Raw genomic sequence first — 25,449 nt, forward strand, 5'->3', positions numbered from 1 at the left:
ATTCGGGAAGAATTTATATAAGTGACGTCCTTTGACTGACGTATCCCATCTTTTTTGCCATTCATTAAGTAAATCTTCTTCAACGACTTCTCGGGAATCAAATAATCGACTTATTTTAGAACGATCGCGGCTATTTAAGAAATCGGAGGTTATATTTTCCCTTGATGCGAAGTACATAGCCGCACGCTTTTGTACCTCTAAGTCGACCGGCAGTACACCAGCCAGGACTGGCAGAGCCTCCGTGCTCACAGTTCTGTAAGCTTTGCAAAGAAAAATCAATGCAAGGCGTTGACTTTGGAGTAGTTTCCGTCGAGCGGCTCCTATAGTAGCTCTGTCAGCCCAAACTGGTGCACCATAGCAAATGGAGCTTAAATAAGTGGCCGAATATATTACTCGGAGGATTTTAAACGTTAGACCCCACGTCGAGGTTGAAATGTGACTTAAGGCATAAAAGTTCTTTTTAGCTTTTTCACCGATCTGTTTAATGTGCTCGACAAAACTAAAGTTTTTCTCTAAAATTAGTCCGAGATAGCAAACAGATTCCCGTTTTTTAACAGTTATTTCATTGAATTTAATGCGAGGCAAAACTTTAAGATTACCTTTTAATAGAAGCTGATAAGTTTTGTGAGGGGCAAACTGCAAACGATTCCTGTCTCCCCATTGAGATATTAAATTCAAGCATGTATCCGCTAGATTTTCAAGCTTTGATCTAGTGTCAGCCTCTATTAAAAGGAGACCGTCATCAGCGTACCCGGTTAACGAACAGCCTTCGGGTAATGGTAATGCTAGAAAATCATCGAAACCCAAATTCCAAAGGTAGGGCCCTAGGACCGATCCTTGGGGACAGCCGCGCGTGAGCACCTTTGATTCAGCATGATGGCCGAGTTTTAATTTAGTTGTACCGTTACAAAAGTACGAGTGCAGTAGTGAATATATATTACTATAGCATCCACGAACTTTCAGTTTTAAGAGCAGGATCGGCCACCAAGCATTGTCGAAGGCACCTGAAATATCGAGGAATATTCCTACAACGTACTTTGCCACCGAGGACGTCACTTTTTGTCTAACAGATATTACTGCATCTGCAGTAGACTTCCCGGCGGTGAAGCCAAACTGCTGCTCGTGAAAAATTGGACCACCCGGTAGCAAACGCGGCACTACTAATCGCTCTAACAGTTTACCTAATGAGGGAAGTAATGTAATAGGTCGGTACGATTTAGGATCTTCGGGCGGTTTGTCACCTCCCTTTGGTATAATTTTAATAAATCCGCGACGCCATATACTCGGAAACACGCCCTCCGAGATACAACGAGTGAAAACATTAAGAATATCCGTTCCGGCTGTTTTACACGCTGCTTTAATCATTTTATTTGATATTTTATCTTCGCCCGATGCTTTGTTTAAGGGTAAACTATTTACTATATCGTAAAACTCATCAAGGCTAGGAATAGAAGACACAGGCGACTCAGGCAGCACCGCAATAGCATTTCTGACGTCCCGATGATAATCGTTATCGTCAGCCACACTATCGTCGGGTATAAGCGCGTTAAGAAGAGCACCTGTTGTTTCCTCTACACCCACCGTATGAGTGTTGTTAATTTTTATGTTAGAAATATAAGCAATATCTAATTTACGGTTAGCTTTGAATTCATGATATATCGGAGACCACGGACCCTCTTTTTCTAATCTCTCGACTGTTTTCCGCAGTAACACGCCCTTGGCTTTAGTTACAGCAGCTCGATAATGGGACCTGGCAACCCTCAAAGAACATAAAGCATTTTCATATGCATCCCCAGTAACATTTGCCTTTCGAAGTGTGTTAAGCTTACGGCGAGCCCGGCGAAACTTCTTCCTAATTTCTACCAGCGATTCATTCCACCAATCACATCTACGTACACCTCTAGTTGGAGCGCGACCAATCGCAACATCTGCACAATACGTAAAAGTATCGGACATAATTTCTGCACTATCAGTCGCGCTCAGGTCGGCACGAGTAAAATCTTTGGCATGAGACGCAAAAAGAGTACTGAAAAAAGCCCAGTCGGCCCCACGACATTTATATCTATAGTTGTTGTTGCACTCATGAACTGTGTCTTGTCGCGACATTGGTTTAAACTCGTACACTATCAAGCGATGATCACTACAAGACGCGTCGGGGAGGACACGCCACCTATCCAGCTGGACGTCTGCGCTAGAAAGCGTGACGTCAATATGAGACTCGCCCGTTGGGCTACTGTAGGTTGGTGGTGCATTAGGGGTGTTGTGAATAACTAAGTTCATTTCAGCTATGAAGTCTTCCACGGCTGAGCGACGCTCCACATCAGTCGAGCGGAGCTTGCCGTGCCAAAGTGGAGATGACGCGTTCGCGTCAACTCCAATGATAACCCTACGCCCTGTTAGGGACTGTAATACAAAGCGTAGGTGGTGTAGATGAGGCCCAACCGGGTCAGAATATTGAAAGTAACAACTCACGACAAATATGGAGAAGGATGGGGAGGATACTTCCGCAACAGCGCAATGCGACGAAGAAAGGTTGGCAATAGACGTTATTGTGAGTGTAGACGCGCGTGACACATAGATACCGGCGCGTGCACTGTTATTAATTTGAATAGTTTTGCAGCGCACGCCGACACGCTGATATTGTTCTTGTACTAACACGAGATCTAAGTTGTATTCTACAATAAGTCTGTCCAACTCCAACGTAGCAATTTTATCGTTATGGAGGTTTAATTGGCCTATGGAGACTTTAGCCATAAACAGTATTTAATATTAGTTGTTCTAATTTTGCCTTATAACTCGGACAGTCGGGCGAACCGCTTAAATGGTCGTTTGGTTTTTTAAAACGTTTACATGCCGCGCAAACTGGCTTAAAGTCTTTGGCGGTATTTTTAATACAATCTTTCGTATCGTGGGCCTCGGCGCAATACCCACAACAGCTAGATTTTTCCGTGCAAAATTTCGCAACATGACCATATTGCTGACATTTCATGCAACGAACTATTTCTACGTCATCGTTAAAGCGACAGGTAGCCCAATCAATAAAAATTTTTTCCTTTGTATTTATCAAATGTTTACGAATCTCGGGCTCGAGCTCTAAACCGATCCATTTTCTACCGTTGTTTAAAACACGACGACGAACTATTTTTGTTGACTTAATAAAATTGTCTTCAGAAATAGACATTTCATCCTTAATATTTTGCCTATACAAAGCTGACATAAATGCGGCGTCTTCTAATGTTGCGGGTACGTCTTTAACAAGAATTCTAGGTCGACGTCCTTTCGGTTTTTCTAAACGTAAGCCCGCGGATTTAATACCGGCGACGGATTGTAACTTTTTAATTTGGTTTTCGTTCGTTACGCGAAGTACTACACCCGCATTTGCCGTTTTCTTTAAACCTACAATTTGAAACCCGTCGTCCGTAGGATTGATCGCTTTCATCAACGCTTGTTTTGTCGCCGATGATGAGCCGAACTCGGCCGAGCGCTCACTAGTGGGATACGCAACGACACAGGGAAGGGGCGTGCGTGTTTCCATTGCCGCAGCGGCCGGAGCGACTTTAGGCATTTTTAGCTTAAGGCTTTCTGCGTAGGTGGGCTTTGAGACATTGCCAATAACATTATTTTGACTACAATTTTTATTGATTTTGGCCTCTAATAAGTCACGTTGCGCGATGGCCAATTTTGTCTCGGTTGATGATGATTTTAATGCCAGTAAAGATACGATTGCCGTGACTCGCTGTGTCATATCCATAACTGTCGACCGATTTTTAACGTCAATTCGCGAACCGAGTGAATTAATGACGACATTTATTTTTGTAAGATACGACGCGGCTTCATTTACTAAGTCGTACTGTGTTTGATCCGGTGCCGTCGAATTATCGTCTAGACCGGGCGAATCCGATAGTTGTACGCGTTTACAAGACGATGGCGACACATTTGTTGGAGATAATGCTTCGCTACGTGTCCTTTTTCCTACACTAGGCGGAGAACGTTGCGTTAAATTGCTACGGAGAAACACTTCGTTAGCGACGTCGACGGGTTGATCGTTGAACAGAGGCATGACGGACGAGTTTATAGTCGGGCGCAATGGAAACGCGCACCGCTGACGCAGCGCGCTTACGGTCGACCCGCCACCTCGGTTGGCGCGGGCCGATTTTATCAAACACCCGCAACGAGAGAAAATAAAAAACAAGATGTTTACTCACCGAATATTTAACCAGAAAATACAAACGAGGCGATAAATAGACAGAATAACTTACAGTTTCCGTAGTTCGTGTCACATACAAACCGATTATTACACTCACAAACACTTATAAGCGATTTATCTATTTTTATAAGCAAAAACTCCCGAGAGCTCCGTACGCTAGCACTACACCGTGCGGGGCGGGGGGGGAAGTTTTTTAATTTTCATGGTATTCATTCGTCAACTCTCTACGTTTTAAAGTAAATTATAAGTTCTTAAAAAAATAATGACAACTTCCAGAGTTTTTGAAACTTTTAAACGTCGCGTTACTCCTAGAGTTAAAATTAAAAAATGAGTTTAGATTACCATTATTCTTATAATTTACTTCTAATTGACATAACTACTGCGCTCAAACCTATAATAGTATCGTTTAGACGAGCAACAAGGTGTGCGACAAGGGATAAAACTTATCTGTTTAACCTAAAGGTTAACAATGTGGTATCTTGTGTTATTGAATAGAATAGAATAGAATAGAAAGTATTTATTTGTCTCAAAACAGGTTTCATTTACAGTTTTTCACAGATACAAAAAATCATAAGAGACAAAAAGGTCTATGACTCAGTGATTGCAGGAGACCCACAAACCACACACAAACCCTGTTATTCTGCCATAGCCAAGATATACATAAGTAAATAAATATTAATTTATACTTAAAATTACAATTTCCTAAAATTACAAATTGCTATGTGAACTTATAATTTGCCAGTGCCAGAGATTGTGATAAATGTTATTTATGAACAAACATTTTGATGTGATTTCGACTGTAGCAGCCCTAGTTAGCTACCGCCTCAGGTGTCTTAGTCTCAGTGCTAAATGAAACGCAGTAGATTGGAATAGTTTGATACTGTTTCCAGACGTTTGCATCCATTAAGAACTCTTTTTGCTGTTTTTCAAGACATTTTTTGCTATATTTTTTAATCAGGAATCATTGCCATACCCTTATCAATTTGATTCTATACGATTACCGTTTAGCTAGTTTGGATTTTGTTATTTAATGACACCATTATGGTTTGAACCATCCCACAGTTGGATTGAACTTGCATATGTCATGCAGTGGAACTGTATATTATAAGTCTGCTTTTCTTATGAAATAATTAGTAATTTGCAATATTTTGTACTTGCTATGTAATTCAACAAACAGACTTAAGGTATTGACTTCACATTTTAGATCACTAGCTAACCTAGCAAGTTTGTACCACAGAAATAATGTAGGATTCTAAAGATGAAAGAATTTTTCAAATCATTTCAGCAGTTTCGGAGCCCATTCAATACAAACAAACGACCAAATCTTTCCTCTTTATAATATTAGTATAGATATAGGTTCTGGCTGTGGTAACCCTGCCTAAGCAGCACTAGTCACGGCGCCGGTGTCTGAGCAAATGAAATGTGCTAGATTGTAATACTTTGACGCTGCACATGCACTGGGAATGTGTATAATATGTGAATATAACTCAAAGACTGACTGACTGACATAGTGATCTATCAACGCACAGCCCAAACCACTGGACGGATCGGGCTGAAATTTGGCATGCAGGTAGATGTTATGACGTAGGCATCGGGTAAGAAAGGATTTTACGAAACTCTTCCCCTAAGGGGGTAAAACGGGATCCACGCGAACGGAGTCGCGAGCGGCCGCTAGTGTGTAATAAAATCGTCAGAACTATTCATTAATACAGGTATTGTGGCAATACAGCACTTATTAACAACTATAATGACACAGGCCTTCAGTTTCACGTCACCTGTATGTATATGTTACGGTCAAAGTGATAAATGTGAAAATTGTGAATATTCGCCGGTTATTATGAATAATCACCGCATGATTTGGTAAATGTGATTAATATGAGGTCATTTATGTGTGTATAAAACTAAATAGGCGGCTTAGGGGGTGGCCCAAGGGCCACCCCCGCCGCACCTTAACCTATTTTTCACTTTAAATCAAAACATTATGTTATAGGCATCATGGAAAAGTAATATTATGCAAGAAACATTCCAAAGTCATTATGCCAAATTATAATAATAAAAATGATATCAAAACGTTCAAAAGTTTGGCTGTACACGAGCACGTACACAAGATGTTGTTCTCTTTTATGAAATTTGTTAGTACGTTGAATTATTAAATAATCACTGTTAAATGTGATTAATTTATCACTTTTACCGCGACTGTCGGTAATTATTCATAATAACCGGTTATTATTAATAATTTTCAATTTATCACATTAACCGTAACATATACAGTGTGTCCGGGCATGTAGTGATCAAACTTTAAGGGCGTAATCTATGGACAATTTTATCGATGAAAATACTTCAAATTTGGGGCCTGACCCATTTCTCGAAAAATTACATCGATTTAAGTTTTTAATTTTTAGTTTACACCTCTTCTTTAAAAAACAAGTGAAAGCGTGGGTAGCTTAACATTAATAGGCAAATATTTTATATCATACGATAGCCAATAAAATTATCTATTAGTAGAAGAAGAAGACAGACACAAGTTTCATACATTTTATGGGAGTGAGAATGGATTTAATTAGAAAAATACATTACTTTTTTCACTTCTTTTTTAGTTATTTTCCAACACAAGAAAAACCAGGTCGTTAAGGTATGTTTTATTTGCATTGTATTTTTAGTATTTGAGCTATTCTACAAAACGAATGTAAATTTATTAGTCTACGTCTATTAGTTTCGACGTAATTGTTGAACAAAGATACCCCTTCCCAGCGGTTTCCATAGCGCACGTGACATGCGAAAATGCACTGCCTGAAAGAATCACACAACCTATTCCGATTACTATGGAAACCGCTGGGAAGGGGTATCTTTGTTCAATAATTACGTCGAAACTAATAGACGTAGACTAATAAATTTACATTCGTTTTGTAGAATAGCTCAAATACTAAAAATACAATGCAAATAAAACATACCTTAACGACCTGGTTTTTCTTGTGTTGGAAAATACCTGAAAAAGAAGTGAAAAAAGTAATGTATTTTTCTAATTAAATCTAATCTTACTCCCATAAAATGTATGAAACTTGTGTCTGCTTTCTTCTTCTACTAATAGATAATTTTATTGGCTATCGCATGATATAAAATATTTGCCTATTAATGTTAAGCTACCCACGCTTTCACTTGTTTTTTAAAGAAGAGGTGTAAACTAAAAAATAAAAACTTAAATCGATGTAATTTTTTCGAGAAATGGGTCAGGCCCCAAATTTGAAGTATTTTCATCGATAAAATTGTCCATAGATTACGCCCTTAACGTTTGATCACTACATGCCCGGACACACTGTATATGTATACCTCAGTGAAACGGCAAATAAACAAAAAATATATGGCTAAAGTTTTCTCATTACCGTCACTGACAGTCTTTGTTTCAAAATTGATTGATTGTGTCTACCAGACTGAATTTTTCGTGTTTTGTCGTAAGGTATAAGCATAAGCCATAGGGCGCTTGCATAGCAAAGGCTCCTGAAGTAAGCAGGTTTTAACGCACCTGTGTCTTGAAGTAAAGGAAGAACGGAATATTTTTATTTTATGAATACTTAAAGCATGCAATGCCCTTTCTAATCTAGTTCCCAACAATTTGGCACACGTGTTTTTATCCCGAGACGCACGTTAAGGACTTTATGATAGGTTGTAATCAACCGAGTGAAGCCGCAGGCAGAAGCTATACCTATAAAGTTGCAAAAAATGTGTTTCCATTTACCTAAATTAAATTGTTCTTTTTACAATGTTTTTATAAAAGGAATTTTAAATTAATGCACGCAAAAGGGTAACAGGCCGACGTAAGCGGCTCGTTTCACTTGCCAAAACCTTTTTTATTATAATAAACTAAGTTTTTCCCGCGGCTTTACCCATATGATTTTGGTCAGTTACTAAAAGTAAAGACTTTCGCGCGTGTACCAATATAAAACTGTATGTTTTTTCCTTGGTCTCAAATTATGAAATTATCTCTATATCTACCAAAGTCCATCTAAATCGGTTCAGTGGATAAAGGGGAAAATAGTTACAAACATCTATCCACACACATTTTAAAACTTATTAGTAGGTATGTAGTAAGAAAATACGTTTAAATTAAATGTTGCTCAAACAAAGGGTAAAAAATGCAAAAAAGTTTAAAATATAAGGAAGAAGCGCCGTTCTGTTTTATTACGCGGATGTTTGAAGAAATAACAATTTATTCTACTCTATTATTCTTTATTCTTTTCTATTACCCGTTTCTTTCTTTTATTAGTACTTGTTTTGATTAATTATAGTACGTAAAAGAGTAATAGTACTTGTGCTTTATTATGCTAGACTGAAACTATGTAGATACCTACGAGTACCTACCTTAAAATGCTAATTAAATAGGCGATTTATACAATTTCACCCAAAAAAATGTGAATCGGCAACAGTGTTAACTATCCATTGCCAGTCATGTCGTCTCGTTCTATCGCAAAGAATCGCCATTTGATGAGAGCGAGAGCAAAAACGGATATGGATAGTTAACAGTGTAGCCGTATGTACATCAGAATCGATCTACGAACATCAGATTTATTTCACAAAAAAAGTATCATTTTACTTAAGGATATTATAAATCCACGCAGGCGAAGCCGCGGGCAAAAGCTAGTATGAAATGAACTCCATCGAACTGAAGTGAAATTCATCATAAAATAGGCACTTAGGTTATAAGGATAAGCACCTTTAGGCTCTACTAAAGCAACTACCAGAATTTGTGTGGCTTAATACTTAATATTATCCCTTAAAGATACATTTCCTTCGTCTTGAGTATAATATAGTTTTTAATAAAACAGATTAATATAGCAGGCTCTATTAGATAATCTCTTGGTAGGTGCCTACTCAAGACTCTACCCTGTGCTCTACTGAGCCCCTCCCATAGTTAAAGAATGCATCTATTCATACAAACATTTAGTGTTATTCTAGCGACTTGTCGTGTCACCTAAAAAACTTGCTTTGAACTACGTAAATAGAACTTCTCCATTCCACGATAATAAATAGAACTTAACCCCTGTTTGCTATTAAAACACACAAACGACAGCCCACTAACACCAGGTTGCTATAATCAATCCTAATCCAAATGCGTCCGTCAACTGTCAAATTTTAATATTATGTTGGTCAACCGGATTATAGTCTTCGTTCGTTCGTTTCATTCAACCGAATGACAAAGGCCACCCCCAAGGATTCCAGGCACCTCCCGCGACCTTCACCACATCGTCGGTCCACCTAGTGTGAGGTCTGCCCACATTACGTCTTCCGGCTCTAGATTATAGTCTACTTAGTAGAGTATAAGAAATTTTCATGATGTTTTCATTTTCCCTTTATACTTGTAGCATCGTGTTACACCTACTGAATGCACCTTCATTGTCGACCTGCCCTCTGCGTTCGAGACAGGCATTACTGCTATATGGCTAATCCAAATTAATTAAGCTGCGTGCCCCGCTTTTGTAGTTCTGCGTCCTAATTGCAGGAATTAACCTCTTAAGTTATTACCATTACTAGCTTTCCGCCCGCGGCTTCGCCCGCGTGGAATTTTGTCTGTCACAGAAAAACTTTATCGCGCGCGTCCCTGTTTCAAAAACCGGGATAAAAACTATCCTATGTTCTTTCCCGGGACTCAAACTATCTCTATGCCAAATTTCATCAAAATCGGTTGCGAGGTTTAAGCGGGAAAGCGTAACAGACAGACAGACAGACAGACAGACAGACAGACAGACAGAGTTACTTTCGCATTTATAATATTAGTTGGGATTGTAATCTTTTTGCTAAGAACAGGTGGATACAAACAATTTGTACACTTTTTTTTGTAAAAGTTGTAGTTTAATTTTGTGAGATAATGTAGTACCCTTCTTACATCACAAAAGAACCTGTAAGTTCATATCAATTTAAAAAAATTGTCTGATTTTTTATGGTTCTCCACCCAACGGTGCCAAGGGAAATTCAACGGGAATGATTATCCTTCCGCTGTTCTTTTTTATCTGTCATCTGTCTTTCAGCTACTTTTGTGTCTGTATTCATGAATCTAGAAATGTAGATAGTTGAATTTTGAATGTAAAATTATTCAACGTAACTAATAAGCAAGAATTACTTCTGCATCAGCAACATTCAGAAAAAAGTTGGTATATTTATTATTATACCATTTAAGGTTTTTCGTTTGAAGATGGAGTTGTTTGAAGTTGAATAGTGGTAATAAGGCCTGAAAATATAATACTGGGTGGCGCAAAAGTAAAGACCCTATTTGGTTCAGCTATAACATTTTTTCTAAATTAGAAAACTAGATTTAGGTTTTTTTAAATGTATATTTGTGCCATTAAATTTCGTACCATTAGGATTTAAAGATGATGTCTTTTAAATGGTGACCTCCAGAGTTGATACACATTTGAGCCCTATTTATGACATTTTGCATAACTTGCCGTAACACTTCCTGCGATATGTTCGTTATTTCTTGACGAATGTTTTCTTTTAGAGCTGCGAGAGTCTGTGGCTTGTTCACATACACCCGAGATTTCAAAAAACCCCAAAGAAAGAAGTCTGGACTGGTCAGATCGGGTGATCTTGCAGGCCAAGGCAAATCGCCAAAACGAGAGATAACTCGACCTGGAAAAGCGTCCGTAAGAACATTGACACAATTATTCCACGTTCTTGGGGAGTAAAACGGTCCATGTTTATTTTCAGTGTATTTTACATTTGTTCACTACACAATTTTCAACAAAAAAATGACAGAAAATGTCATATAAAAAAAAATAAAGTATTTTCTTTAGTGCCAGTACTTTTGCGCCACCCAGTAGTTACTAAGAAAAAACAGAATCCATCATATTCTTCACTATTTACCCCTTTTTCATGTCAAACAACTGTCTCAAAGATATCGCTAACGACAGCTGTGCCGTCCAACTTTTGTGATTTATTATTTTTGTGAATACATAATATACAAAAACATACTAGACATCTTTCCATGTTATATAATCTACAAAACACATACATACAGGTTGATTTTTTAAAAAGAAATATCAATGCGAAAATAAATTAAAAAAAAGACAATTCGAAAACCATCAAAAATCGCGGAACATACATGGGGTTGATTCTGATAGCCCTAGTGATGATGCTCTACATCTGGGTTTTGACTATTTTTTGGAACACCCTGTATAGTACTACAACACAACCTTCCATGGATCACTCATAGCACATGTAATTATGTAATCTTTTGACAAGTAAAAATATACTACAACCTGACAAATTATATTAAATTAAAATCTTCCAAATGATATTAAGGAAATCTGGGAGATGTGTCAGCGAATATCGTAATTTAATACAACCTGGAGATAATTATGACAGCGACGTTGATTGATGAACGAATGAATGATTATCTTAACGACTAACAAGATAACTGGCGGTAAGAGTCTAACTTTAAAGAAATTAGGCTCAATTATTAGACTAAGCTAGGGTTCATTATTTATCAAAAGTAGGACGCAACTCAATATCTTTTGGTTCTTGGTAAGTAAAAAGACTCGATTAGTGAAAATTATTCATTTATAAACAGAGCGTTTAGTTTATATCAAAATAATTTATACGGCCAATTGACCGCCTCTGTGTTCTTGTGATCTGGTTCATTTCCCAGCTGGGGCAAAATTTTCTGCTCGGTTTGGTTGGTGGAAGAGTTTGTTCTTATTTCGCCTGGTTTACCACAATCTTATAAGTCTGTCCCCTTAAAATGTTAACAGAGTGTAATAATTCTAATGCTCTTACAAATAAACATTAATGAACTTTTAACGATGTCGTCGGTCCACCTTGTAGGTCGTCCCACGCTGCGTTTTCCGGTACGCGGCCTCCATTCCAGAACCTTGCTGCCCCATCGGCCGTCAGTTCTGCGTACTATGTGCCCTGCCCATTGCCAATTCAGCTTGCTAATCCGTCGGGCTATGTCAGCGACTTTAGTTCCTCATTTCTGATATCGTAAAGGTAGCAGGGAAGCGCTGGATGCAGGCCGCTACCAATCGATCAACGTGGAAAGCATTAGGGGAGGCCTATGTTCAGCAGTGGACGTCCTATGGCTGAAAGGATGATGATGATGAACGTTTAAAGTTACGTAACGTTAACGTTTTAAGCTTAGAACCAGTAGCTATAACGATTTTAAAAGTACCTTTCTGTACATATCCATCTACCCACATAAGTATAACGCCATCTCATATCAAGCTGTCGTCGTTTGAAAATTTTATTATTCTTTCATTTCATTTGGAAATAAATTTTCGAAACATTACCCATTTGTAAAACAATATTCATTCTTCTTTCATTATAAAAGGCAACTGACAGCTTTTATAAAACATAAAATAATGTTAAATACACAATCAAGTAACTGTTCAGTGTCGCTTTGATTTACTTTTTGCACGTAGACTTCAGATAAAAGCAAAATAAATTGAAGAGAGAAAAAATGGCATTAACATTTTGATGGAAAACCTCTCTAATAAAAGTAATTGTTTTATTTGTGGTTTAATAGTAAGTTGCGGGTTAAATTAAACCTAATAGAATGTCCAGAACCGCTTCCATGTCCATATAGAATGTCGTTTATTACTTAAGTACTCGCACTAACAAATAGAAACCGTAATTATATCACTTAGAGCACTTCTCCCTCGCCACTTAAACGTACGGATCTTCACTTAAGTTCCAAAACGGGTCCAAATAGACTCTGATAAAATATTAACGTTCTTACCCTTATCACTCGATAAAATCAACCTTTTCAGTTCCTTGGGGACCAATACGCAATATTTAGAGCGTAATGGAGCACACGGTCACTTTTCCCTTAAATACTACTTAATATTAAAAAGCTGAAGAGTTTGTTTGTTTGATCGTGCTAATTTCACGAAAGTTTTTTTAGTTACTCCGTGACCATGGCGCTTGCAACAGTGCCGAAATATCGTAAACTCAAAATTAAGGGAGGTACATGGTAGCAATCCCGTCAGTAGGTAATAATAATTTAAATTAAATAATATATTTGTGTTGGATAGCCCATTTATCGAGGAAGGCTTTAGGCTATAATATGTTAACATCACCCTGCAGCCAATAGGGGCGGAGCAGTAAAGAAAAGTGTTACAAAAACGGGAAATTTTCAAATTATTTTTACGCACACGAAGTCGTGGGCACAGCTAGGCTAAGGATAGGTACCAAAGAAAAGGGAATTCCCGTCATATTATAAAACCGTTTAGACAAAATTAAGTGCCATTATCCCTTCGCTAAGCTATGCTCGTTTAACTTTGAAAACCTAAATATTTTGGTACACAATCGAAAATAAACCCTGTAACGAGTTTATTATACAAGTTATAGTCACAAGAGAAATGAATTATTAGTTAACTAGCTAACTAATGTTATAATCGTTTTGCTGAACGATACTGAAAACTCTCAGTTTTAAGTTTTGTTATGAAACTGTCTAATTGGTATTAAATGAAGATTTTTCTTTAATCGACTTCAACAAAAGGAGGACGTTCTTAATGCGGTTGGTTTTTTTTAAATAATTAATTTGTAATATTAAATTAAATCAATAGACGCATGGAATGCATTTGTTCGAGAGTAAACTTGCATCAGGCAAGAGCCACAGTAAACAAATAGGTTCAGTACCCATGTGGTCATACAAACAATTATGCACACACTATTTAGACACCACTACTAAAGATGTGTATCTCTTCTAGCTTTACCCACGACTTCGTCTGCCTAGATTTTGATTAAAAGTAGCCTAAGAGAAATAAAGAGCTTTAAATACTAATTTTTAAAGGTTTAGTGAGTGTTTTTGGCTTAAGTAATAAAACTTTTAATAGTTACATCTTACATCATCTATAAATCATAGTGGGTGGACTACAGTACAATGGACTTAAAATACAAGGCATTTCCAGTCTCTCTCAATTATTTGCAGACTGAGTCAAGAGGATGATTTGCTGGAAAGTTCAGAAATTCATTGGCTCTCGAAGATAACAAAAAGTCCCTGCCAAACAGATTGTCATAGTGCAGAAAATACATAAAAACCTGTGGCAACTATGTTGTACTGTGGCACCCACGCGAGGGCGCGAGTCTTATGTTACATTCATACGAATGAGTCGACGGCGCGTCGCGACGCTCAGGAATATAGTATTTGTAGCAAATGATCCGTTCAAGGCATAAGACATTGTGGCATATAATGGCGTATGTTCGTTTAAGTCAAGTATAATTAAATATTTCATAATACGTCGTTAAAAACTCTGTTGTACCTACAAATAATATTCTCATATTATAAACTAGCGGCCACCCGCGACTTCGTGCGCGTGGATTCCGTTTTACCTCTTAGGGATGGAGATTCGTAAGATCCGTTCTTAGCGGGTACCCAATAAGGAACCTATCTACTAAATTTCAAGTATAGGTGTTAGTTTCTGAGATTTCGTGATTAATCAGTGAGTGGTATTTCACGTTTATAAGAAACAGAGATGTAACCGTATGACTCACACTGTTTAAAAGTTATCAGATGTCATGTAGAGACAAGCTTCTAACTCTACACCTGGATTAATTTGACATAGCCGTTTTTTTATTCATCATTATTTCAGCCATAGGCCACCCCCAATGAATTGCACAAGGGCCGGTTGGTTGCGGCCTGCATCCAGCGCCTTCCCCGCCTTCAGCGTTTTTTTATTACCTCAATTTAACTCTACATAATATTAAGCATAGTTTACTACTACTGGGAGTAAATCATTTTGCCACAGGATAAAATATTACAAAAGGTGTAAAACTGACTTATTACTTACCTTAAAGTAGTAATCGCTTACACTCTCAACTTGTACCACACTACAAAAAATCCCATTAAGAATGAAATGTAATACAAACTTGTCTGCATCAACCGAGCTTTCGTCTCCCGACAAATGACAAAGTCGGCGATACATTGTGGGCTAAAGATGGGAAGACTGTTGACAGGTTTTTAGTCTTAACTAAATCGTGTTACCGTGTAAATTCATGATCATCATCATCATCTCAGCCATAGGACGTCCACTGCTGAACATAGGCCTCCCCTTATGCTTTCCATTTACCCGGTTGGTAGCGGCTTGCGTCCAGCGCTTTCCTGCTACCTTTATGATGTCGGTCCACCTTGTGGGTGGACATCCCACGCTGCGTTTTCCGGTATGCAGCCTCCACTCCAGAACCTTGCTGCCCCATCGGCCGTGTAATAATTGTTAAGTACTAACTGTATGTTTACTGTTTTCAACACTTTGTCATTGGAGCAACCAGTATTATTAATTCTTGTAGGTAATATTGACGTCAAAAAGGGAAAGAAATAGGAAAAGATACTTTAGTAATTATCGCGTTATCGTTATTAACTAAATGAAGCGTTTAGTAATAGTGTCGTATTTACTGAAACACGTAAATACTTTTGAAAAGTTTTTGTAGCCAAAAATAAACCTATGACTTAAAAATTTTGTGATCCTAATTTATGTAGGATATGAGTGCGAAACGGAACGTAAGTATGCGTGAAAGAGAAGGAAGAGTGTGCGAATGTGACGTACGACGACGTGTAGATGATTGTTTTAGATTATGTACAATTTTTATTATTTTCTATCTCGGGCAAATAAATACGTGGGAATTAGAACCGCATTTCAATTCCTACATTTATAAAAGTTTTTTTTAATGGTTAGGGAGAGAATCTGTACAAGTACTATATCTGTTGCTTGGCTTTGTTAGTAAAATATCTATGGAATGTTTATTTAGGTACTGCTATGCATCCATTATAAGAACAAAGAGACACAACTGTGGGTCCGTTATACTCATACACTACACACATAAACATCATCTATACGGGAATACCTTAAGAAAAGAGAGTGCTCTTACGCATTTAATAATTACTATGCAGGAGGCACAAGCAAGGAAGATACGCCATGGGGGTGAAAATGTGCAGACGACAGCACATCAGGCTTTAACATTTTTGTTGCAAAGTCACCCTTATTGCAACTGAATAAATGCTACGGTGTTTAGCTTAACGTGCAAGTCTGGAGTATCCATATCACTTCACTTAAAAATTAATAACACACGAGTGTAAGCGCACGAATGAGAATATATTGCGAGTTTAATTGTGTGCGTTGGAACTCCCATATTTTTTCAGATGAACGCAGTTTTTGCAAAATTTAAAAGCTCTGAAATATAGAAAGTTTACTGAAATAATAGCGAAAATATACCGGTTTGAAATAGATGAAATACTACGGTGTTTAACTAGTTATGTATGCCGTTTATCTTTTTTATATTGGAAATTCTTAAACTGAAATATTGACTTATTAAGGGTGGATGGATATGATCAAACAAGAGTAAATATTAATCTCAGAATAAATCTTCAGTTTTGATATATTTCCCATACTGAAACTGTCAATGTGCCAGTTATACCAGGTTATTCTAGGATACCTAGGATAGCAAGTACCTGGATGCAAGCGGCGCAGGACCGGTCTTTGTGGAAATCCTTGGGGGAGGCCTTTGTCCAGCAGTGGACGTCTTTCGGCTGAAACGAACGAACGAATTCTAGGATAAAAGTTTGGTCGAAACGGGCCTAAGTCGTGTGTTTATTTCAAAGAGCTTAGTGCGAGTTTAAATCAAACGTCTTCGCTAGCGACTGCGTAAAAAATGACATGAAATGTATGACGGATTGTACAGCGTCCTTAGCGGATACTTTCAAGAACTAAAATCTTCATAGATTTTTGACGCACTCGCTAGCAAAGACGTTTGATGTAAACTCGCACTAAGCCCAGTACGGCTAGCACGAAAAACTTTCGAGTTCGAATCGTTTGTGTATTCGAATCGCCATCAAAAGATTTAGTACGAAAACTACTAAAGCGCCCTTGTGATTGTGAACGTGTCGTAAAGTGAACTTAGTATAATAAATGGTTGCACGAAACTTATTTTGAGAATCAAAATTGCCACGTTATCGTTTAATTCGAAGGTTCAGTATCTAATTTTGTCGAATACGCAAACGATTCGAAAACGAAAGTTGTTCATGCTAGAGGTACTGTATGCACGGTATAGGTTAGTAGTACATACTTTCTCACTTATAAATACACAACTTTAAACTAAGATTAACTTCATCGCGTAAGGTAAGCAAATCACGCAACTACCGCGCCAGTAGAAACTGGTAATTTTATTCATTTTTGTTCTTCTCAGCCAGAAGTTGGCTACCGCTGGACAAAGGCCACCACCCTGGCCCGCGTTTAACTTTACCAGGCCGTGCGTCGGTCCACTAAGCAGGAGGTCTGCCTACATTGAAAATATGAATTAATCAGTTTAAACTCGTATCCTTAGTTCGCTTACAATAAAAGATATAAAAAATAACAAAGTTTACAAATTATCACTTTATAAGTTGTAAGCGCAGCGTAAGACGTTTATCCACAAGGTGGACATACGACATCATAAAGAAAGCAGGAAGGCGCTAGATGCAGGCTAAGGAATAAGTATTAAGTATCGATAAGCAGCTCGGTTTCTGTTACAAAATATGCCAGTATCTATTGGCGCGGCCTATGTATTCCTTCCACCGTGTTATTAAAACGTAAGCGAGTTCGAGTGAACTTCGCCGAAGGGTACACGTGCTCTTTCGATTATTTATCGGATGCTTAGTTTCCAGCGGTTTTAACGAACGACCTTTCATGTCTGATGGTTGTATAAGGAAAATTGAAATGGTTATTTAACATGAATAAATAAGAACTGTAGTTCTACGAAAAACGATTTAGATTCACATATTTGACGTTTTTTTCTTGCTGTTGCTTGCTATAACGAAAATCTTCTATTGGTAATTTACGTGTTAATTCGCTGCAGTTACCGATTTGAATTATGAGGGACAATTTGATAAGTATTTCATTATTATTTAATTTATCAAAACCATAGGTAATGATCCTACGTAGTGAGGGTCACCAAACCCACAGAATAAGAAATAGTACCAACGGCGATAATATTAAGATAAATCGAACTTCAAAGGGCCTTCGATTTCGGATTAGAGCCATTACAGGATTAAGTATTTAATTTATCAAAACCATAGGTAATGATCCTACGTAGTGAGGGTCACCAAACCCACAGAATAAGTAATAGTACCAAAACGGCGATAATATTAAGATAAATCGAACTTCAAAGGGCCATCGATTTCGGATTAGAGCCATTACAGGATTAAGTCGGGTCCTAACTAAATAAACGTTACCCTAATTAAAACAGAATATCAGTTTCGACAATTTTAGTACCTACTACTGGCCGCCCGCGACTTCGTACGCGTGGATCCCGTTTTACCCCCTTAGGGGTGGAGTTTCGTAAAATCCTTTCTTAGCGGATGCCTACGTCATAACTTCTACCTGCATGCCAAATTTCAGCCCGATCCGTCCAGTGGTTTGGGCTGTGCGTTGATAGATCACTTTGTCAGTCAGTCAGTCAGTCGGTCAGTAACCTTTGAGTTATATTTAGATTTACGATAGGGATGGGAATTTAGTCAAAAACCAATTTGAGAAACATTGAGTGACAACATCAAAGAGGCTGCACTCACCAAAGTAGTTTTTATGGTTTGATTCATTCCTTTTGTAGGAAAAGGCAAAGGCATTATGCCATACAGCCAAGTCTTCACCAAAAACGTTTTCCTCAACTATCTTTTTTTTATGAGTACCAGTTCCCAGTCCCATTTTCGAATAGGACCTTAATCTGTGGGTTTTTAATGTGTTAAAAAAAGGTGACGTTCCAAATTTGACTCACAATTTTATAATTATCATCATTTTAATAACATACAAGCCTGTCAGCCAGGGCTGTCCTATGATCGAGTTCTAATCAATTTATTTATTTCAAATACAAAAAAAGAATAATAAGAATAACATTTTTATAAAATTATGAAGTATCCATGGTAAATAAATACTGCTCAATTTGAAGTCAAGTTAACGGTGTAAATAAACGACTCTTACTTTTTTTTACAAGAATGTGCTTACAAGAGATTTATTCGTACCCTCCGGACTTGACCTGCCGTGAAATTTTTTGTACATGAATACTCATACAGGAATATATTCAAAGGGGTTGACCTGCCGTGGGATATGTGAAGGTTTAAGCCCACTTAAGCCTGTTGTATCGTTAGCTGACGGGGTCACCCGCAGATAAAAGCCATGGGGGATAATCCAGAGACAAAACCCTATGCGGAAAACTTAGAAACACCATAAATATATATTACTAGAACCAGCTTTTGCCCGCGGCTTCACCCACGTGAAATTCAGTTTGTCACAGATGGTCATAAAATATAGCCTAATGCTATTCTGAGTTATAAACAATGAAACTGTAAAGTTTCATCAAAATCCGTTCAGTAGTTTTTACGTGAAAGAGTAACAAACATGTTCTCATCCAGACATCCATACAAACTTTCGCATTTATAATAATTAGTAAGATTATAAATATATAGGAACAGTAACTTTCTGTTACATTATGTCTTCGAACTTTTTAAAACTAGACGGACTTCAGTCGTATTTTTACAGGACGGTAAACGAAAAATGGTTATGAAAATTGCGTGCGAACTATAATCTAAACTTTGAGCCAAAAATATGTTTCAGGCACTGACTGAATGAACCGCTAGATATTAAATAAATATGCCTAAAACACAGTCTTATTGTTGTTTTAACCTTTAACCGACGACGTGATTTTTTTATCACGTCGTCTGCGACGTGCGGTCTGTGGGACCGCTATACTGTTTACTCAAAAAATAATCATTTTAAGAATAAAAGTATATTGTTTTTATATTTTTTGAGAACATTATAGTATTACAAATAAACGTACTTATAATTTGTGAGGAATCAATGTATATTATTTATTTAAATATGGCCAAAACTTTTTTGACCCTTAATTTAATTGAAATTACACTAGAGCTCAATAATACCTTTAAAACTTGTAAATTTTAATCAAAGCAAGAAAAACTATGCTCCTTCCTAAATATAGTGAACATAATGAATAAAATAAAAATAAATGACACATACATTACATGCACAAAAAACAATTTTGACGTAGGGTAAACATTAGGCACAATCTGGACATATTTTTTTACCGTATGCCACGCATTTTCGGTATGCATAGGTAACACCTGTAAGATAATTTCGTTTTAAATTAAGGTGGAATAAAATGTACGTCTTTTTTGCAGCTGGTGCAATGACATCAGGCTGATTTGGCATGTCAGAGCCTAGAATACATGTAAAAATACATGTAACCATCTTTTACATGATATTATGTCCTAATATCAATATATCATTAGGAAATGTCTTTCTCTAGGTTGTGATGGCCCAGGTTCTATCATTTTTACGAAAAATCAGTCGTCTAAAACAAAAACGCAAGTTTTAGTATGGTACAAAAATGTTACGTAGTCTGCGACGTGCGGTCCCACAGACCGCTGTTGAACTTTAAATCGAATTATCTTATTAAAACTGCCCTCGTTGATGTAACCACTACCTGTAATGGTGTATGTGCAACTAAACTCGAAGGTACTGAGACGCTCGGGACACGGGAGTAAGTAGAACATTGCAATCCAGAAATTTCAAAAACCGGAGCGGTCTGTGAGACCGCACGTCGTCGGTTAAAGGTTAATAAAAAAATTATGAATCTTTTACATCATCGCCATAGACCCGAGGCTGCATATGCATACCGACAACTTGAATCTTTCATTTGTACGAAAAGAAACCGAGAATACAAAATTAAATCTAAAAGGTCAAAGGTCTGGATCAAAATTGCTTTACAAAAGTATCAAATTATATCCAAGGTAAAAATATTCCACTTCAATCACACCAAAAAATATTCGTTTCTCATATTTTTAAACAAAACAACAGTAGAAATTATTAAAAGCCTAATGAAATATAAAATAACAATATCACAGTGAGATACCCACGTGTATTGGAAAAATAAGTAAATACTACTTACTTAAAACAGATTTTTGAAAGTATATTAAGTATACTTAACTTAAAATCTGTTTCTGATGTAACATAGTTTGAGCCACCTTGAACTTACTGATGACGATTCTCATGAGTATTTACGTAGGTGTGAATTTGTGAACGTAGCTAAATATTGCCTATCTGCTAAAAAATGGTCGCAGAATTGCTAAACTTACGAGTGTGGGCTTCGTGTGGGTGTGTGTGTTTTTTTTCCATACACTCGGAAATAGGCGAGGCACATAATATGTAGCTTATAGCACTGATAGCCGTTGAGACAGTAAAGTTCTCGAGTGGCGACCACGAAGACGTAGTGTGGCCAAGTCTCTCACTAGGTGGACCGACGATCTAGTGACGGTTGCGGGAAGTAGATGATGCTTTTGAAGTAGAAGACCTTTGTCCAGCTGTGGACGTCATTTGGCTGAAACGTACAAACTAAAAATCTGATCTTAAAACTTAAGTATATTATTATATTTTATGTCAAAATCTGTCTACAGAAACTGAGCAACTGTACCGATCTCTAACACCGTGAATCTTACATTACATCTCTAGACAAGGAAAAACTACGCTTTTCTTTCGACTGTTTCATCAAAAGCCATAAACGTGTTCAAATGTCGACCTTGCTGCGTTGGTTTAAGGATGACAAACAAAAAGGCTATATAAACGTCGTACACAGGCTCAATGATTAGATCCTTCATCTCACAGGTTCCATTCGGATCACGCCTCCAATAGATTTCTTCTGGAGGAAAATGTTGTTATTGAGCTGTGCACACAGTATAAAAGGTAGCGAGAGCAAATATTTACTTAGCTTCGCGGATTGTAAAAAATAATTCGCTTTTATTGTTTGACTTCTATTAGATTGGACCAGCTTCTTAGTAGCTTTTGCTAGCAATAATTTAAAACTGATATTCGCGCCATTTAATTGATAAATAATAATGAATAACCTAATTTGAGAAATACTAATTGTAATTTTCCATTGCAATCTGTCAACAATGTAATCTGTCTACAATAATGTATCCCCTTCAAATTATTTTTGCTGCAAATATTTGGTCCTTTATCCTTTATCCTTCTTTCATCAGATTGGTTCAGCTGTTTAGGCATGAAACCGTCAAAAATACTTACGCCCGTACCTATTCAAAAACGAAGCTTGCTTAAGCGAAGCACTGTGAGACCTCAAAGTAATGTTTGTGAATACTGGCATTAGTTTAACGTATACATCTGATCCCACTCGTACATTAAAATCTCGACATCCGCTTACACAATCGTAAGTAAAAACAAGTACCTCCTTACTACTTTTCAGCACAAAACTCCGTAAAATTTAAAGCTTGAGTGGAAAACGGCTCAAAAACTGAACTTTGACAAAAGTTACTTCGACATTACGATACTCCGACACTACTGAATATCGACATGACTTTACTTCGACACTACACTACTCAGTCAAAGGAGAATATCCTTTGTCGAAGTAGTGTAGTGTCGAAGTAAAGTTATGTCGATATTCAGAAATGTAGTTTACTTAGGTAGCCGGTCCACCCGCTACATCTCACTCTATGTCCTCACCGCAAGACTAGCCCTATACAAATGTACACCACACGCCGAAGCATGAAAGAAATATGATTTTATTGGCAGAAATAAGTTCCCGCGTGTTGCTCAGGAGTGTTTGATTAGTACAATATTAAACGTATCAGTCGCTGCTGCTTAGCAGTTGCAATTTAGACCAAACTGCCAATGCTTCAAGGTTGCTTTTGTATATTTTTTAGGAAAATAATTGAATATCTTACTAACTCAGTTCCTATTTCTACTTCAAACGAATTGTTTATGTGGGATATAGCCAATGGACGTTAATATTAAAACACGTATTACTACTAAACGGTATCCTGCAAAAAACAGGATGTCTCCATGGGAATAACTTAATATGAAAGTAAGTATGTGAGGATAGATAGATGGATGTTTGTTACCTTTCATTGAAAACCTTGGGGGAGGCCTTTGTTCAGCTGTGGACGTCATTCGGCTGAAACCACTGCTGAAACGAAAAAATAACCACATATTACATCTGTCAATTAGAGAAAAAACAATTGCGAAACGAAACACTCTTCTTTTTAATTTAATAATTAACTTTTAAAAAAAATAAAACCGACTTCAAATGCGTGAACACAAAAAAAAACTAAAAATTAAAAATATTGCGTATAAAAAAGTTCATCCCCAATTTTCCACCCTTGGGGGTGAAATATTTTCTTCAAATTCGCATGAAACCACCCTTTTGATAATACCTATTCAACAAAAAAATAATCAGTCAAATTGATTTATAATCGGCGGAGATATTGCGTATAAAAAAGTTCATCCCCAATTTTCCACCCTTGGGGGTTGTTTTTTCTATTATTAAATTTAAATGGGACCACCCTTGAGGTATTACCTATACGCCGAAAAAAGATTTGTTCAAATCGGTTCATAATTGGCGGAGTTATCGCGTAACAAACATAGAAAAAAAAAAAAAAACATACGGGTCGAATTGAGAACCTCCTCCTTTTTTGAAGTCGGTTGAAAAGAAGTTCCATACCCACCATCTAACTACTTACGGTTGATGAAACGATCACGTTATGTTTGTTGGTTAAAGTTAACAGTTAACTTTAGTACTTTAGTTGTAGTTAGATGGTGGGTATGGAACTTATTTTTAAATTAAAAAGAAGTGTTTCGTTTTGCAATTGTTTTTTCTCTAATTGACGGATGTAATATGATTTTTAATATATTATCATTATACACCGAAAAATAAAACCTTAAGAAAAGTCTCGTAGTTACCTGACTGCGCCAGAAGGAGGGTTATGTTTTTTTAATGACGTATTCGTTTGTTATAAGGAAAAGCCAAACAACACATGCTATTATCATTCCACTCCACTTTCGCCAATTCAATTCCTTCCACATTTATCACGATTTCGCGTCTGGCGAGAACGTACAAAGTAATGCAAAGCTAATTTACTCGAGTAAGCACAAAACGAGACTGTGTGTTTTGCACATGTTATTAATGCCACTGTGAATGTGTACTCGTTTTATGTATTTTCGTAGAGCAGTACATATTTTAAGCTGAAGAAGGTAAGTAGGTTTAAAACAATTACCTTTTTACTTAGCTTTCTTTCTAGCGATAATAAATATTATTGTTTTGTCCCAACTTTTCGTCAAGACTGACCGACTTACTTAATATAATACTTCTGGTTGTAATCAACCAATTAAATTAATAACTACAATGTATAGACGACGGCACTTCAAGCTAAGCACTTTGGCATCTTAAGTAACTGCTTATTAGTTAAAACTACACACTAAGGGTGGGTTGCACCACCCAACTTTGACCGTAACTTTGACGATAACCGGTGCTTTTTGTATGGATTTTGACAGATTTTTGACGTTTTTCAAAGTTAAAATAAGATGGTACAACCCAGCCTAAGTTGTAATAATTGTTGTGTTGTATTTTCCAACAAATATTAAAATGTTTGTAGTGCCGGTCGTCTGTACTCGTACATAAACGGTAGTCACGTTTAAAGAAATCGTATTTAATGTAAATTTAAATACTCACAGAAAACACTGGGGACACTGACGAGCCTTCAGCATGCAACTTTGCACACACGCGTAAATTATAAGTAAAAAATACACTCGCGGTAGACTTTGAAAGATATTATATTATTGAAACGTAGTTTATTTTTAATCTAACAAAACACCAAAACACGGCGCGGGTTTTCCATTCACGTCAAACCAACCATAGATTAGAGAGTAGCGTCAAACTGATTTCCCGAAAGGTATATTTTAATGTCCACGATATGTTACATAAAAAACGCTCACCAAAAAGTACATGATAAAAGACCTTTCAAGTAGAACGCAAATTTTAATAATGGAATTCGAATATGGCGACCCGCTGTTCTGCCCCCCTAGACAAAACGCACTTTTTCATCGAATCGAAAATCGAATCCGTCAAAACTCCATACAAAAAAGGGGCTTTCGACCACTTTTCGACTGGTTTGCGATTATAATTTGCACTTTGTCTAGACCCACTGATTTGAATTGTATTTTTTTCGAGTTGCTTAGACAGATTTTTTTTCAGAATGCATTTGTTTTTTGTCTATTACTGTAACTTTCGTGTTTTGTCTTTGTTAATAACAAACTCGTTGGTATTCAGTCCTTGCCTAGAGGTCGTTGAGTTGGAGGTCACAGGATCGTTAATCTTGATCAATCCATTCACCCAACTGTTTTAATACTTGAGCGCTTTTAAAATTCACTCGCATATCTGGTAACTTGGAAAAATCCAGAAAATCAGTTCAATAAAGTTTTAGT

General features: G+C 37.1%; 1 protein-coding gene across 1 annotated transcript; it reads right to left on the reverse strand.

Annotated features, from left to right (window-relative positions):
• Positions 1–2,436: 2,436 nt before the first annotated feature.
• LOC114355040 (uncharacterized) lies at positions 2,437–4,183 on the reverse strand. The gene has a single exon (XM_028307696.1). The coding sequence runs from the start codon at positions 4,058–4,060 to the stop codon at positions 2,747–2,749; it is 1,314 nt and encodes a 437-aa protein (XP_028163497.1). The 5' UTR covers positions 4,061–4,183; the 3' UTR covers positions 2,437–2,746.
• Between the last annotated feature and the right edge of the window lie 21,266 nt (positions 4,184–25,449).

The sequence above is a fragment of the Ostrinia furnacalis genome, unplaced genomic scaffold, assembly GCF_004193835.3.
Source record: "Ostrinia furnacalis isolate ACB-3 unplaced genomic scaffold, ASM419383v2 OfSCF2311, whole genome shotgun sequence".
NCBI lineage: Eukaryota > Metazoa > Arthropoda > Insecta > Lepidoptera > Crambidae > Ostrinia > Ostrinia furnacalis.